General features: G+C 41.0%; 1 protein-coding gene across 11 annotated transcripts in view; it reads right to left on the minus strand.

The window, feature by feature from the left end:
• LOC139574071 (casein kinase I) overlaps positions 1 to 15,419 on the minus strand; it is a 31,700-nt gene extending 16,281 nt beyond the window's left edge. For 7 of the 11 annotated variants that reach the window (XM_071398225.1, XM_071398224.1, XM_071398220.1 and 4 more), the window contains exons 1-2: positions 14,687 to 15,407; positions 14,056 to 14,162 (exon numbers count right to left, since the gene is read on the minus strand). In XM_071398225.1, coding sequence (XP_071254326.1) covers positions 14,056 to 14,162; positions 14,687 to 14,809 — 230 coding nt within the window. In that variant the 5' untranslated portion in view covers positions 14,810 to 15,407. Of the gene's footprint in view, positions 1 to 14,055; positions 14,163 to 14,686 lie in introns of all 11 variants that reach the window. The other 4 variants (XM_071398228.1, XM_071398227.1, XM_071398226.1 and 1 more) reach the window with 2 other exon arrangements.
• Between the last annotated feature and the right edge of the window lie 1,165 nt (positions 15,420 to 16,584).

A 16,584-nucleotide genomic window follows, 5' to 3' on the forward strand; every position in this document is an offset into this window, starting at 1 on the left:
CATAGCCAAACATTTTGTGGAGGGTGGAGTTCAGCGATCAGGCCTAACCAGTTGTTCCAGACGCATGGCTTTATTCACAGATGACAAGCATTTTCTGGTTAAAGAGCATGGGGGTCATCATAACCCCTGAAACTGTAGTGAATTACAGAGGGAGGCTTCATTTATCATTAACAGGGTGGTTTCATTTTTCATGCGGGGCCTGGCGCTAGTTAAAGAGTAATCAAATGTAATCCTCACAGCTCTGCCATTAGAGGTCAGGGGGATTCCCAACACCTCTCCAGTACACTGCCAGACCAGCAGTCGCCAGGCAACCATCTTGTCCAAGAATCCAAACAGAGGTATTGTAGGGGAACGACGTACACTATATGCACAAAAGTATGTGGACACCTGTTCAGATTTGTGGATTGGGTTATTTCAGCCACACCCGTTGCGGACAGGTGTATAAAAATCGAGCACACAGTCATGCAATCTCAAGAGACAAATATTGGCATTCCAATGGCCTTACTGAAGAGCTCAGTGTCTTTCAACATGGCACCATCATAGGATGCCACCTTTCCAACAAGTCACACAAGGTCACAGAACAGGACCACCGAGTTCTGAAGCATGTAAAAATCGTCTGTCCTCGGTAGCAACACTCACTACAGCGTTCCAAACTGCCTCTGAAAGCAACATCAGCACAAGAAGTTCGTTGGAAGTTTCACGAAATGGGTTTCCATAGCAGAGCAGCAGCACACAAGCCTAAGATCACCATGCGCAATGCCAAACATCGGCTGGAGTGGCGTAAAGCTTGCCGCCATTGGACTGTGGAGCAGTGGAAACGTGTTCTCTGGAGTAATGAATCACGCATCACCATCTGGCAGCCCAACAGACGAATCTGGGTTTGGCAGATGCCAGGAGAACGCTTCCTGCATAGTGCAAAGTTTGGTGTTGGAGGAATAATGGTCTGGGGCTGTTTTTCATGGTTTGAGCTAGGCCTCTTAGTTCCAGTGAAGGGAAATCTTAACGGTACAGCCTAGATTGACATTCTAACCAGTGGTTCCAAAACTCTTTTTCTTTTCAAACATTCAACCTCCAGCTGCATACCCCCTCTAGCACCAGGGTCAGTGCGCTCTCAAATGTTTTTTTTTTGCTATCGTAAGCCTGCCACACACACACTACACAGTTAAACATAAGAGTGAGTGTCACAAAACGGCTCGTAGGAAGTGACAAAGAGCTCTTATAGGACCAGAGCACAAATAACAATAATCAATACTTTTGCTCTTTATTTAACCATCTAACATATAAAACCTTACTTGTTCATCAAAAATTGTGAATAACTCACCACAGGTTAATGAGAAGGGTGTGCTTGAAAGGATGCATATAACTCTGAAATGTTGGGTTGTATTGAAGAGAGTCTGTCTTAAATCATTTTCCACACACAGTCTGTGCCTGTATTTAGTTTTCATGCTAGTGAGGGCCGAGAATCCACTCTCACATAGGTACGCGGTTGCAAAGGGCATCAGTGTCTTAACAGCGTGATTTGCCAAGGCAGGATACTCTGAGCGTAGACCAATCCAGAAATCTGGCAGTGGCTTCTGATTAAATAAAATTTTCACAGAACCGGTTGTTGCAATTTCAATGAGGCGCTCTTGTTCAGATATCGGTAAGTGGACTGGAGGCAGGGCATGAAAGGGATAAGGAATCCAGTTGTTTGTGTCATGCGTTTCGGGAAAGTAAATGCGTAATTGCGCACACAACTCACTCAGGTGCTTCGCTCTATCACATTTGACATTGTCAGTAAGCTTGAGTTAATTTGCAAAAAATACTTTAAAAAAAAACAACAAATCACACAATGGGAAGACCTGTGTATTGTCCTTGTTAATGCAGACAGAGAAGAGCTCCAACTTTTTAATCATAACCTCAATTTTGTCCCGCACATTGAATATAGTTGGAAAGTCCCTGTAATCTTAGATTCAGATCATTCAGGCGAGAAAAAACATCACCCAGATAGGCCAGTCGTGTGAGAAACTTGTCACCATGCAAGCGGTCAGACAAGTGAAAATGGTGAGTAAAGAAAACTAAGCTTGTCTCTCAATTTAAATAAAAATAACATGTCAATACTTGCCCCTTGATAAATCAGCACACTTCTGTAGGTTGTAAAAGTGTTACATGGTCACTGCCCACATCATTGCATAGTGCAAAAATAGACAAGAATTCAGGGGCCTTGCTTTAACAAAGTTACCAATTTTCACTGTAGTGCCCAAAACATCTTTAAAGCTGTCAGGCATTCCGTTGGCAGCAAGAGCCTCTCGGTGGATGCTACAGTGTACCCAAGTGGCGTCGGGAGCAACTGCTTGCACGCACATTACCACTGAACTATGTCTCCCTGTCATGGCTTTTGCGCCATCAGCAGGGTTCTACAGCGCAAGTATTTCATTCGCATTTGCTTCTAAAAATAGATGTGCGAATCTGAAAATGTATTTACGAGTAAAGATTACCTACCGTAATCCATTTCTCCCCCGCTGCTAATTGTTTAAAAACTACAAGTCTCACATTTCTAAGCGGCATGCGCCAACCACAGTATTGTTCTGTGATGACGCAGTCCAGTCAAAGCGAGAGAAAGGTGAACACTGGAAAAAAGTATCGGTATAGGCTATAAGTTAACGTGCAGACATCACTAAAAATGAAGCCCATTCAATTTTATTTTAGCGAAAAAGAGACAAGGAGAAAGAGGACCCTTGAGCACTCCCATGCCATTGCTAAGTCGTTTCTCTTATAGGCATTATTCTTGTATAAAGTTTAATCATTAATCGTAATGGAGATAGAATTTAGTTTGTCAGAAATACTTTTGTATAATAGCTTTTTTGTGTGTTGTCATTGAGGTGTTTTGGATGCCACCATGGCCAAATTTTGTGCTGTTTGCCCAGAGGAGGATGGAGAGTCATGGATGAAGAAGTGCATCTCCTTCAGGGCAGATGGTGCCTCCGTGAGCATGGGCCACCGTGGGGGAGTGATTTCCCACCTGCAGAGAGGCAGGGGGGCATATAATCCCAATCCACTGTATGCAACAGAATGAATTAGTTACAAACCTATGATTGTTTTATTTGCTAGCAGAGAATGTTAAATACTGTGTGTGCGCGCACGCTAAATGTTGGAATGGTAAATACCACAGAATTATTGTTTTGTTGGCACAAGAGACGGGGGGGAAGACGATGAATTGTTTGGAAGATTCTGTTCTGACTTTCACAGGCTAGAGCTGGCAATACTGACCATTCAGAAGAAAGAGCCAATGGTGTCTGTCGTGTACAATCTTCTGAATCTGATATAGAAGACTTATCACTTCAGCGGCAATTCCAAACAAGAACTCTATGTTCTCAGGCAAGAGCTCGGTGTGGATATTTACCGTCTAGCGTCAAGGGAACTCCCTGGATCCCCCATTCCCACAAAGTGTCCCTTGCGGCATGGACAAGACAAGGACCTTGCCACTGACGAAGGCCAGTACTTCGTTGTTCTGCAGCACATGGAGCACCTGGCCGAGCATCAACAGCGGAAGTTCAAGGGCAGGCAAAGGTCAATTTTTAACAGGAAATTTAATACCACACACGTTTTAAATAATAGGTTCAAGACTCAAATGAACTTTCAGAATCAAGAAATTGACAGGTGACAGCTTATTCACTCACTACTTAACAGAAAGCAGGAATTGGAGAATGCGCTCCTGTATTCTGCCATTTTCTCAGACATGTTTGAGGAGCTATCATCCTCACTTAGCCTCACCCTGTAAAGGAATGACCTGATCCCCCCCCAAGCCACATCTGAGTTGAGGAAGACAGTGACCAGACTGAAAGCACTAAAGCTTAGGGCAAAGGCAGGAGGCATGCTGGAGAAGATCCAGACCATGCTTGCTCAGCAGCAGGGTGATGAGAGGAGATTCCAGGTGTGTTAGGATGAGAGCTTGTTAGGATGTAAGAGAAATCAATGATAAAAATTGATGATTGAGACATATTCTCAATGTGAGAATCAATGTATTCGTTGCCAATAGACAGAGTTGAGGTTAAGGAGGGAAATGCAGTGGAGAGGTCTTAAAAAAATATATGGGAGACAAACGGACAGACATTTCATGGTGTTGGTATGTGTGCGTGTCTCTGTGTGGGTTATTTCTGTTAAAGGGAATAACACTGAAGGGGAATCTAAAAGGCTTCACAGACCTCACCAATCCCCAGCTGAATCAGCACAGAGGCGACCATCAACATCAGCGTGGATGATCTCAAAGCCAGGTTTGGTGGTTTGCTGAAGGATGAGGGTGTCCAGACCCCAGTTGAGTCTTTCAGAGTGCTAAACCCTGACACATGGCCAGAAGACCAGGCCAGCCTTCTCACCTTTGGCAATCGTGTCGCAGACCTGATGAGGCATTTCAAGGTGCCTCTAGAAAAGGTACGAATTTATTTGACACTGCATTGCCATATGAGACAATGTTATGTTTGCATATTTGCAAACTCACTTGCTCTGTTCAATCCTGCCGATCGGGTTGCAACATGGCTCCAATCCAGGATGAGTGGCAGGGGCTGAAAATCCTGGTCAGCCACAATTTCAAGGACAAATCCTACAGTGGCCTGTGGGAGACCATGTTGACAACGGTTGAAGTTGCCTTGGGGTCTCCAAGGAGTTCGATCCCACTCCTGCCGTGGACCGCTAAGCGTACCAGACGGCCAACATACAAAAGCAGCTGGACAACTGATATCCTTTGTGTCTAGTAGGCATGGGTCAATGTGTGATTTTGGTGGTATGTGCTGTTGCACAGATGTCCCTTTGTACACACTCAGAATAAATATGTATGTAATAAATTGTTTGTTAACTTTTTATGGATAGGGGGTAGCATTTTCACTTTTGGATGAATTGGTGCCCAAATTGAACGGCCTCCTACTCTGTCCCAAATGATAATATATGCATATTATTATTACTATTGGATAGAAAACACTGACGTTTCTAAAACTGTTTGAATTATGTCTGTGAGTATAACATAACTCATATGGCAGGCAAACTTCCAAACAGGAAGTGAAAATTCTGAAATGGGTCGATGTGAAAGTCATCGCCTATTCAAATCCCTGTAATTTATGGATCTGTTTGCACTTCATACGCCTTCCACTAGATGTCAACAGTCAGTAGAACGTGGAATGAAGCCTCTAGTGTGATGTGGGGCCAGATGGGAGCTATTTGAGTCACTGGGTCTGGCAGATTGCCGGTTCCTGGTCACGCACGCTAGACATGGGATGTCAATGTGTGCCATTACTTTTACAGGCATGAAGAAATGCTCCGGTTGGGACGTTATTGGATATATATGATAACAACATCCTGAAGATTGATTCTCAACTAAGTTTGACCAGTTTATTCGACTTGTAATATAACTTTTGGAAGTTTTCGTCCGACGTTTGCGCTCAATTGCGCAAGTGTTTGGACACATGTACTACACATGCTAGGTAAAGTTGCTAATTCGACATAAGTAATGGACATTATGGAACAAAACAACGATTTATTGTGGAACTAGGATTCCTGGCACTGCATTCTGATGAAAGATCAAAGGTAAGGGAATATTTATGATGTAATTTCGTATTTCTGTTGACTCCAACATGGCGGAGCAATGTTGCTTCTATCTGAGCGCCGTCTCAGATTATTGCATGGTGTGCTTTTTAATAAAACATTTTTTAAATCTGACACAGCGGTTGCATTAAGAACCAGTGTATCTTTAATTATATGTAAAACATGTATCTTTCAAAGTTTATGATGAGTATTTTTGTTATTTGACATGGCTCTCTGTAATTACTCCGGATATTTTGGAGGCATTTCTGAACATGGCGCCAATGTAAACCGAGATTTGTGGATATAAATATGCACATTATCGAACAAAACATAAATGTATTGTGTAACATGATGTCATATGAGTGTCATCTGATGAAGATGTTCAAAGGTTAGTGATTAATTTTATCTCTATTTATGGGTTTTGTGAAAGCTATCTTTGCTGGGAAAAATGGCTGTGTGTTTTTTGGATATGGTGGTGAGCTAACATAAATATATGTTGTGTTTTCACTGTAAAACATTATTTTTTATTTTCTTAAATAAGACACAATGGGTAGATTAACAAGATGTTTATCTTTCATTTGCTGTATTGGACTTAATGTGTGAAAATGAAATATTTCTAAAAAAATATTTTTGAATTTCGCGCGCTGCCTTTTCAGCGGAACGCGTGTCCTAGAAAGTTTAATAAACTCCGTTACTTGAACATTTTTCACTAGTTCCTCATTTTTTTGGGGTCCTCCTACATTTTTTAATTAAAGGAGCACATGTATTCCTTGGGGGGGGGGGGGGGGTTAGCATAGAGCCCTGATTAGTACAGATAACAACATGCGCAGCAGCTACGTTTGGCTACATACGGACCGTTAGTGGAATTCCCGCGAGAGTGTAGCGGTTAATGTGATTGGATGTTAATTGCCTAGGCTACCTGTATTTGACATTGTGTTATTTCGCTAAACACCAGGTGGTTGAATTTTATTTTTGGCAGTGAAACGAGGCTACTCAGGAGAGAGAAAAAAACTCACCCAAATGTATTGGAAAACACTAATGAGCAGTTTGAAAATGTGATTCACATTGCGCTACCCCAGTTTGGGAATACCTGTTCTAGAAGATTCTGTTCTTCCAACTTTGTGGCAACAGTTTGGGGAATGCCCTTTCCTGTTTCTGCATGACAACGCCCCCATGCACAGAGGTCAGAAATGGTTTGTAGAGATCAGTGTGGAATAACTTGACAAGCCTGCACAGAGCCCCTGACCTCAACCTCATCAAACACCTTTGGGATAAATTGGAACTCCGACTGGAAGCCAGTCCTAATCGCCCAACATCAGTGACCAACCTCACTAATGCTCATGGCTGAATGGAAGCAAGTCCCTGCAGCAATGTTCCAACATCTAGGGGAAAGCCTTAGCAGAAAAGTAGAAGCTGTTATAGCAGCAATGGGGGGACCAACTCCATATTAATGCCCATGATTTGGTATGAGACGTTCAATGAGCAGGTGTCCCTATAAAAATCTGCGGCGGAGAACAAGGACGGAATCCAGATATTATAACGGTTTTCAACAATGTTCAGAAATTGTATGGGGGAATATACAAACGTTTTTGAGAAAGATAATTGGAAAAATGTTCTTGAGAAAATGTATTTATTGATGGCTTTTCATTTTGATTAGTGATGAAAATGCAATTAATTTAAGGTCAATGATGTAAAAATCTAAATTTACCGATTTTAAGGTAGTGTCATTTGATTTGTGGGGGCAAGAAACTGTAAATCCCAGTTTTCAAAAGCATCAACGTCTGGAGGAGAGAAGGACCAGAAACAAACAAGGGGGATGGAGTAAATAGTGTGTAAATTTCAGGATAATGTAATTCAGTGATATTCTACGTCGGGGGAGGGAACTGCAGTGAGGTCACCCCCTAAAAGAATTTACTTAGTAGGGAAACTAAATGTATTGAACATTTATTACATTGCCCAAGTTTATAAGACACCATGAACAGAATGCATCAGTAATTTGGAAATCACCATCACCCACTAATTAGTCAATTTTGCAGAGTCAAAGTGTTTGAGCTAGTAATGTATGAATATTTATCTTAAATTCACAATTACATAGCCAATGAATATATATAGAACATCTTTGGATTTCACCCTCTCAAACTTGAATGGTTTAGACTGTTTGGAAGTTATTTTCCTCCTGCTTTGACCTGTGCAGTGCGGGTATAACAAGCCATTGCTGTGCCCGTTATGAAATTATCAACTTAACCCAGTATTTCAAAAAATGACCATATACACTGATTGTTTAAGGCAAAACAATTGCTGATGGTGAACCAGAACATTTGAAATAAAATCTAATGTAGCCTAACAGTTAACAGCGCATTTGATTACAATAACCAAGCAAATGACAGTTGCAATTCCAATAATAATATTGCTTAAGCCATTAAACATTTGAATGCTGAAGGTTACATGCGGCCTACCACTCGTTTTATCAGCGCACGAAGACGCTCACTGTTTTACTAGGCGGCTACTGATATTGCCTGGGTTGTTCAGCATGCAAAATTACTTGATCAATGACTCACAGTTACATGCCTAGTTCGACACTTAAGCAGAAGACACATCAGTTGTCACAAAACACAAGGTAATTTGGGAAGGTAGAAAGTAAAAACATGAGGGGGAAAATAAAGTGAATCGGCGATTCGTAAATTTTGAAATGGGTTGTTCAGTTGAAAATTGAAACATCGAAATCAAATACATTTATGTCTTCATAAAATAGTTCAAAAACAGACCATCATACAACCACTGCACATAATTATGATATATTTTTTAAATTACCATTGAGGCTGATGTAAAAGATTAGACTGTTTAGCCTAAAATGTTGCTAAAAATATATATTTTTCATATTATAAGCTCAATGTGCATATGGCTGTAGGCTATGCGGGAATGTTCCAAAAGGCAATAAGCGGAAAACACCTTTTTCAAAATCGCACTGCACGCACGATCAGTTACATGTGAAAGATTAAAATTAGGAAAGAGGGGACTTATGACTAGGACTATGCCTTAGGCTGCTGAATAATGAAAAAAAAAAGATGATTTGAAAACAAATATAGCATGAGAAAAACGGCATATTAGGCCTAAATGTTTATATAATAATTCCCTCAACATATCTATGGTCTTATCTTGGCTACTTATATGACCTTGTTTCTATTCTTCATAAAATGACAAATTGTCCAAGTTTTAAACAATTAAGTTGATGGTTAAATAGTTTCAAAATGGTGACCGCCTCCGCTCCGATTCAAAGTGGGTGATGTGCGGTGCGCAACAGGCACCGACAGTCCTTCACTCTCCGGTCTTGTGACCATCTGAACAAGCCATGCCTCGAGTATGTCGACAGAATCAAGCCTTTAGACGTTAATGTCAATCATCCTTCATTATTGGTTGTCAAACATGATTGGTGTTTATAGCCTATATTTGATGTCAATTTTGGCTACATTTTCTTGTGCCTCCCCTAGGTCAGCATTGGTTTGGACATGAGGCTGTAGCCAATATGCATATCATCTACACTTTGACATGTAGGCTTTATTTATGTACATGAAACATTTATTTGAATATTAATCCAATATTGGCCTCTGATACAATTCTTAGAGTAATAGGTTGATGTCATTTTTTATATACTTCATTTGGACAACCCAAATCTATATTCTTGTTTCTTTCACTTGTTCCAGACAAGAGGACAAGCGTTAATGTCGAGCACTAAGTGTGTTGGTCAACAGCACGATTTCAAAAGACCATCCATGATGGCAGCAGAGCAAATGTACCTTGAATAAAGCAAACAGTTCCAAACTCTGCACTTCCAACATCCTTATACACCCCCCTGGACACAGCCTCCCAAGCACATAACAGCCAACATGTGGCTGCCAAAACGTATGGTGGTAAAATGTGGTAGGCCTATGCAAAGCTCTAGAGGTGGGTAGATCCATGTTGGAATTGTCAGTGGAATATTCCAGGTCATAGCCAATTCAGATACAGAACTATTTTAGACATGCCAATCTTCAGAACGCAAAACAGGAAAAACTAAATATGCTGATAAACCATGTTGAAGGTGTGCTGCTACATTTGAGCAACATGGAGAAAGTCAGAGAAAAAAAGACAATACAAAGAACCCTGGCAAATCAGGGCAGACAACTCTTTACTCAAACCATATACAATTGTACAGACAATGTGTATGCTTTCTAGGCTACATGTTAAACTACAGTCAATTAGAGTCCAAGCACATTAAGCAATCCTCTAGTTGAATACTGTTCATAAAAACTGCTCAGGCAAACACATTACAGGAAACTACAGGCCTCAGACCAATTTCCTCTTTTAGAGAGGCCAACAGCATGGTGCTCAAAAACAAAAACAGGAGAAATATGGGTATAATATCAGTAGATACCCAAGCTTAAGAGACCCAATCCAACATATAACTACAAAAAGGGACTCAATTAAGGAAAGAAACATGTCAATAACGATTAGATGGGCCCTGCATTTTTGAAGGTGGAATTAATAAAAGAGCAAGGTTTCAATCTCAATGGACTCAAGAGAATGCACAAGCACAAGACTTCCCTTTGTTGATTATAACACAGCCATACAATTGCAACAGGCAGTGTGGGGTAGGTGGGGCTTGTTTAGCAGGTTCTTCTGGCTTTGAAAAGGTTGCTTGGTCCTACAGTAACACCCTTTCCAAAAATTCTAAAACAGCCAAATTGAAAAATCGCACTTTACAGCATGTGACACTACTCACTAGGCCTTAAAGTCTGTACTGCCCTGCAGTGCACATTAATGCAAGATTAATAAAATGTAACAAGTATTCTTTAAAAGGCCTGTGTATGTCCCAGTCTCTGCTAGAGGGACCAGCTGATAACCACTGCTTTCATTCATGCAAATTCAAAATCCTCCACCTTACCTGCCAACAGTCAAGGACTGGGCCTATCCATGACTGGAGTTAGCTAACAAAACGGGTCTACATGGTATGTAGCTAACTCACAGAATGCAGCGCTAGAGTCCAGGTTACCAGTAATCCACCATGCCAAGGTCCACACTTAACCAGCATGGCTACCACAGCATTCTGCAGCAATACGCCATCCTATCTGGTTTGCGCTTAATGGGACTATCATTTGTTTTTCAACAGGACAATGACCCAACACCTCCAGGCTGTGTAAGGGCTATTTGACCAAGGAGAGTGATGGACTGCTGCATCAGATGACCTGGACTCCAGTCACCCGACCACAACCCATTTGAGATGGTTTGGGATGAGTTGGACCGCAGAGTGAAGGAAAAGCAGCCAACAAGTGCTCAGCATGTGGGAACTCCTTCAAGACAATTGGAAAAGCATTCCTCATGAAGCTGGTTGAGAGAATGCAATGAGTGTGCAAAGCTGTCATCAAGACAAAGGGTGGCTACTTCCAAGAATCTCAAATATATTTAGATTTGTTGAACACTTTTGTTACATGATTCTGTGTATTATTTCATAGTTTTGATGTCTTCACTATCATTTCTACAATGTAGAAAATAGTAAAAAAATAAAGACCTTGGATTGAGTAGGTGTCCAAACTTTTGACTGGTACTGTATAGATATTAGATTAAACGTTGAAGTTGGCTTTTTGTGCTATAGCCCACAGAAATGCATTGAATAAGGCATTTGTACATGGCAAAACAGACAGTCAAATAAACCATAAGTAGTGTGCATGTCCTACATCTGAGATAAGAACTCAGGCTGCATACCTCCTATGCACGCTGTGCCATTTTAACAGCACAGTACTGGTTAACTTCAGATCCATCCCCCCCCGAAGCTGATTGGAGTCTCCCCTTTTGAAATTGGTGAAAGTTTGTAGCGCCAACTGTTCGGTCTGGACAGTCGATTTTGTGAGAAGACATTGTCGAAATTAAGACTGCGACAGAGTTCAGGCAACTGCCGTAAATCTTGTGGATGTCGTAGAGCGAAACTAACATTGTTGTGCTCGTGAGAGTAATCTTCCAATTGTGGTTTGTTTGTAGCTCAAATAGTTGTGGATGTTGTAATGCAGTGGTCGCCAACCTTTTATGAGTCAAGATCACTTTGAGTCTAAATGCAAGCCAAGATCTACCACTGATTGTTTTTATACATTACTTTAAAAAATGGAAGTCTATGCACCTTTGGTAAAAAGAGTTATGTAGCAGTGAGGTTTGTGCAGTAGGTCAGTAGTTCCCAACCAGGGGTACTAGGACCACTGGGAGTAGTTGGCCTATTCAGAGGGGGTATTTGAGAAGACTCAAGAGACCATAGGCCTACTGGTAAAATGCACATGATTGGGTAATTCAGGGGTACTCCGGGTAAAGCAAAATTCAGTTGATGGTATAGTAACCACTACAGTAGGCTATAGGCCCAATACATTATCACCGCATATTGGCTATGCATGAATTGCCCTGCCAATGTTGTTCTTCTCAGACCATTTTGAAATTATATTATCACACCGGTAAAAGATAATTTGTTTTATTACTTGTGAAGCACAGCTGAGTGAGCATAATCTCACTTTTGTTTTATATATTTTTTTATTTTACAAGAAACGGTAAGTCTCTAGCATACACACATTGGGAGCTAGTCAATACTCAAAATGAAATCCCCATGTGATAAGAGGGAGCGTCAATCTCCTCAAAAACATTTAAGGGGACAGTCGGTTATTTGAGACTTTATAGTATACCAACACACAGATGACATTTGGATATGTTTCCAGTGGACTTTCTGATGGTCTTCTTTTTTATTTATTTATACTAAAGTTAAAGTTGTTTGCACAAACTCACTAGGCAGTAATAGAATGGAATTATATTCATGTCAATAACTTGGCTCACCACCACATAAAACCTGAGGTCAATTAAGTGGTGCCAGTTCTCCAGAATGTTTGCAGAACCCTCAGGCGAGTTCCATAACAGGAATGGCCCCAAGCGCAGAACTAGAAAGGTGCACCAGCCACATGCTGATGATACCTGAAAACAAACAACAGGCTATGACTGTACAGAGGAAGCATCCTCTTATACAACCTCCTTTCTTATTTATCCAGGCAGTCCACAGGGTACACCACCACAAAGCAAACCTAACCTGCCAACCAAGGCTTTGATTAAATTCCATAACCAAGGAGGTAGGCTGTGAAACTAGCCTGCGTACTTATTGCGCTAGTATCTAAGGGCGTTAGCATGTCCTATTCAGAAATTCTCTTTACCTTATTGCTTAATCACCAAAGCTGTCTTGCTCATTTAGGGCAGTGTTCCCTTATTCATTACAAGGTTAATACCCAGGGCAGGAACCTGGAGAGGATAGCAGATACAATTGTGTGGCAAAATGTCTATCGCAAATGTTTCAGTAGTGCATAAATAGTTAGAAGCCCCTACATGCCTGTGGCATGGTGTGAGTTCACGTGGGAGAAAATTGATCCAGCAGGATCATGGCAGGGCCAGCAGTCCCATCTTTCTTCCATTAAATCATTGAAGCAGCAGAGGCTAATGACCAGCCTGACCATCACTACTGTGACAGCCCAACTTAAATCAGAGCATTAACTATTCAGCATTAAATAGCATTGACTTTGCCATTACTCACATATCAAAACAAATAGGTACAAAACTTCAACGCGATTGTTTCTTTGTTCAGAAGCTTTGACGACTTATTGAAATCACACATTAGTAATAGTTTCCTTATTTCATTTTCCAAGTCAAATGCAAACAAGGTGTATTTTGTCACAACACCCTAAATTCACATAATAAATGACAACTAAACAAATACATAACACGTTTCACTGATAATAAATATGTTGAAAGGATAAGTACTCTCAACTATGGTTCCCAACTCAGTTCTACTCTTTTAAAAGTGCACATCCAGTTAACAGCCAGCCTCAATTCTAAATTCAGTGTCTGTGAACCAAGTCATTACCAAAGTCTCACTCATCAATGGCCTTGTAAACGACAAAACCTAAAATAAAATACTTCAAGGTGTTTGACGTTATAGGTAACACTTTAGCGTTGAAGTCACCTTGAGGAGACAAAACCACTAGGCCCAGATAGTTGTTTTCGCAAGCGCTGAGCCGCCATTTTCTAACAGGGAAGGAAGACATGTTGGAACAAACAAAAGAGGAGCGGCCATTTCCAACCACGAATTTTTGATTGCATGATAGTTTCTTAAATGCTGAACCAGTGAACAACCCTACATGGTTCATGACGGATGTGGCGCTCGAATAATCTTAAAGTTAAAACGTAAATGTGCAACGTTTCAATAAGCAAAGACCAAGGAAAATAATGAAGCCAAGGAGATGAAAGCACTGCCAGCTAGTTTGCTAACGTTAGCTATACGAGCTAACGTTAGCTTGTAGCGCCAGCTGGCATATGGTAAAGTAAACTAGAAATGTGTTTGCAGGCAAGATGTAACTTTGTACAAATATTAGATAAATATATGCCTCGTCTCATTTTCACATACATCTCAAATATTAAACTGTGTTCAAAATACAATTACGTGTATATTACCTTATGTGTGGGATTCCAACTCCTCCTTGTAAGATTTTGTACAGTTTGCTTTCATATAACAACTGTGGGTGTCTGGCTTTCTGAGATTCCAATTTTACAGCTACCTCCTGCAATACAAAATGAGCAGTTATGTAGCTTAGTACAATCTATCCAAGTTAATTTCCATTAGCCTAATTGGCTAACTAAATAAAGATGTATTCATGCAATCCTAATTTACTATGCTAAAATAACGTTCTTTACACGGTTTATTGTAACCAATATCTACTATCTTAGATGACAGTTGGCTAGCTAGGCTAACGTAGCTAACATTCAGCATCGTTGACGCTAGCTAAACAATCTACTGGGGTGTATTCATGCGGCCAATTCTGTTGCAAAACGTTTAGCAACAGAATCCGTTTATTCCAAACGGAAAACTTTCGCAACGACAGCTAGATTTTCTAATGGACAAATACACATTAATTACTCCCCATTTCGGTTGGTTCTGAAACGGTAAACTTTTCGCGTACGAATATACCCGTTAAATCTCGGTGAGTCAGCTTTGGCTGTTGATTGACAGAGCTAAACGGTTAAACATTTAAAATTAACAGTTACCCACTTGGTCAAATTTATATTTTAATGTTTGTTTTTTTACCTCTCCATTTGTGATGTTGATCGCCAGGTATATGTCACCAAATGACCCAGACCCAATTTTTCTGACAAGCTTGTATTTCCCACCGACAATAAATTCGGCTTTAGAGCCGCTGCTGCTTGCCATATCCTCAATCACGAGCAACTCTTGATCAGTTTAAAATAGGATTTTCTGGGACTGCGCCGTCGGTTTCCCTTCTCGGCCAGCTCGTTATCAGAACATACACAGAAGTCCTGGTTGCTCGTGGGCGATGTACTTGAAACAAGGTAACGTTAGCCAGCTAGCTAGACCAGTGTTTATTTTCAGACGTTATTCGCTAGCTAGCTAGTAAAAAATCTTGGAAAAAATAAAACCAACACATCACGAAAAAGGGAACACGATTCTTCTGAAAACACTCCTAATGTGCCTAGTATGTCCGTCGCCCAGTGCCTCGGGGTAGCTAGCTAACGTTAGCCCACTAGAGCTATCGGACACCAGTGGAACTGCGAAATTCCGTTCGATCTGTTTGAACCACCTCCGCAAGAGGGGCAATATTCTTCTTGTTTGTCAAATTTCCGAAGATAGCTACAATTTGGATGTGATTCTCGTTTCTTCGTAGAATATTTTAGGACAATCACGGGTCGCTGCTTTCCTTCAAAGCGCAACCCAATCACTCCGCCATCTTCTTGTCACTACTTTTGATTCCACCGTCCGTCTCGAGGTGATTAGCTAGCTAGTTTCTGGGAGCGAGCGCAGTGGCAGAGACGAGCTTTGACGTAAACGGTTAGTTCTTCTTCTTTTTTGGGATTGGATTGGCGGATCGCATCCAACTTTTAGGTGCTTACACCGCCACCTACTGTACTGGACTGTGAGGCCAGTCACGGCTCACCTTACCTCTATGTACATTACATTCCGGTAAAAACAAAACTGGGAAAAAAGAAAAGTACCCTGCCAACTATTAGCCCTCAGTAAAAAAAACACCACCCCATTCCACTATTTATCCTATTCTAATGTTACTGCAGGCCAATGGTCTGGGAGGACAGAACACTACCACTCAACACCCCCTGCAACTCTTCTGCAGTAAAACTTTGCAGTCCCAAGTACTTCTCTGAAGCTACCACCACAATCTCTATTATATGTAACTTATGTCCCATGTCTGCTGTACAGTTGACAACCATGCTAAGAAACCAGTGGAGGCTGCTGAGGGGAGGACGGCTCATAATAATGGCTGGAACGGAGCAAATTAAATGGCATCAAACACATTGTGTATTTGATACCATTCCGCTCCAGCCATTAGTACAAGCCCGTTCTCCCCAATTAAGGTGCCACCAACCTCCTGTGTAAGAAACCTACCTGAAGCATATATTATTCCCATCCCTTTCTATTGGTCTCTGCCTTCTCAATGGGCAAGTTAGTTTTGCATGGCCGGTGCCCCAAGTGGCCGTAGTTTACACATTTTAGACCATTCCATTGGTCCTCGGGCCATGCAATCGGGAATGCAAAACAAACTGGCACAGTGAATTTGCACTTGTGAAATCAAGGTTTGCCCAGCAAGTGGACATGAGTAAAATAAAAAACATTTAGCATATTATAACTATCGTTGCATGAAATCGGGCAAATATTAAAGTTCAATGTATGTATTGTAACTAGTGTGCAAGATAGCAAGTAGTTTCCACTGATGTTTTCAGATCAAAAGCAGCACTCTCTATCTACCTTTTAATCTAGGCCCCCATATCAAATCGGAGAGTATATCATCATATCCGTGTTGCAATTTTGATGACAGTTGTTTTGACATAGGCTACTGTATTAACGACGTAGTTGTAATAAGTGTCACTGGTGTTACAGCGGTTCACTGGTGCCATCTATTACCTCACTGAGTCACAGCCTATAAATATGTTTTGTGAAAGAAAATAAATGCAAAT

Source organism: Salvelinus alpinus, chromosome 4 (genome assembly GCF_045679555.1).
Source record: "Salvelinus alpinus chromosome 4, SLU_Salpinus.1, whole genome shotgun sequence".
NCBI classification, from domain to species: domain Eukaryota; kingdom Metazoa; phylum Chordata; class Actinopteri; order Salmoniformes; family Salmonidae; genus Salvelinus; species Salvelinus alpinus.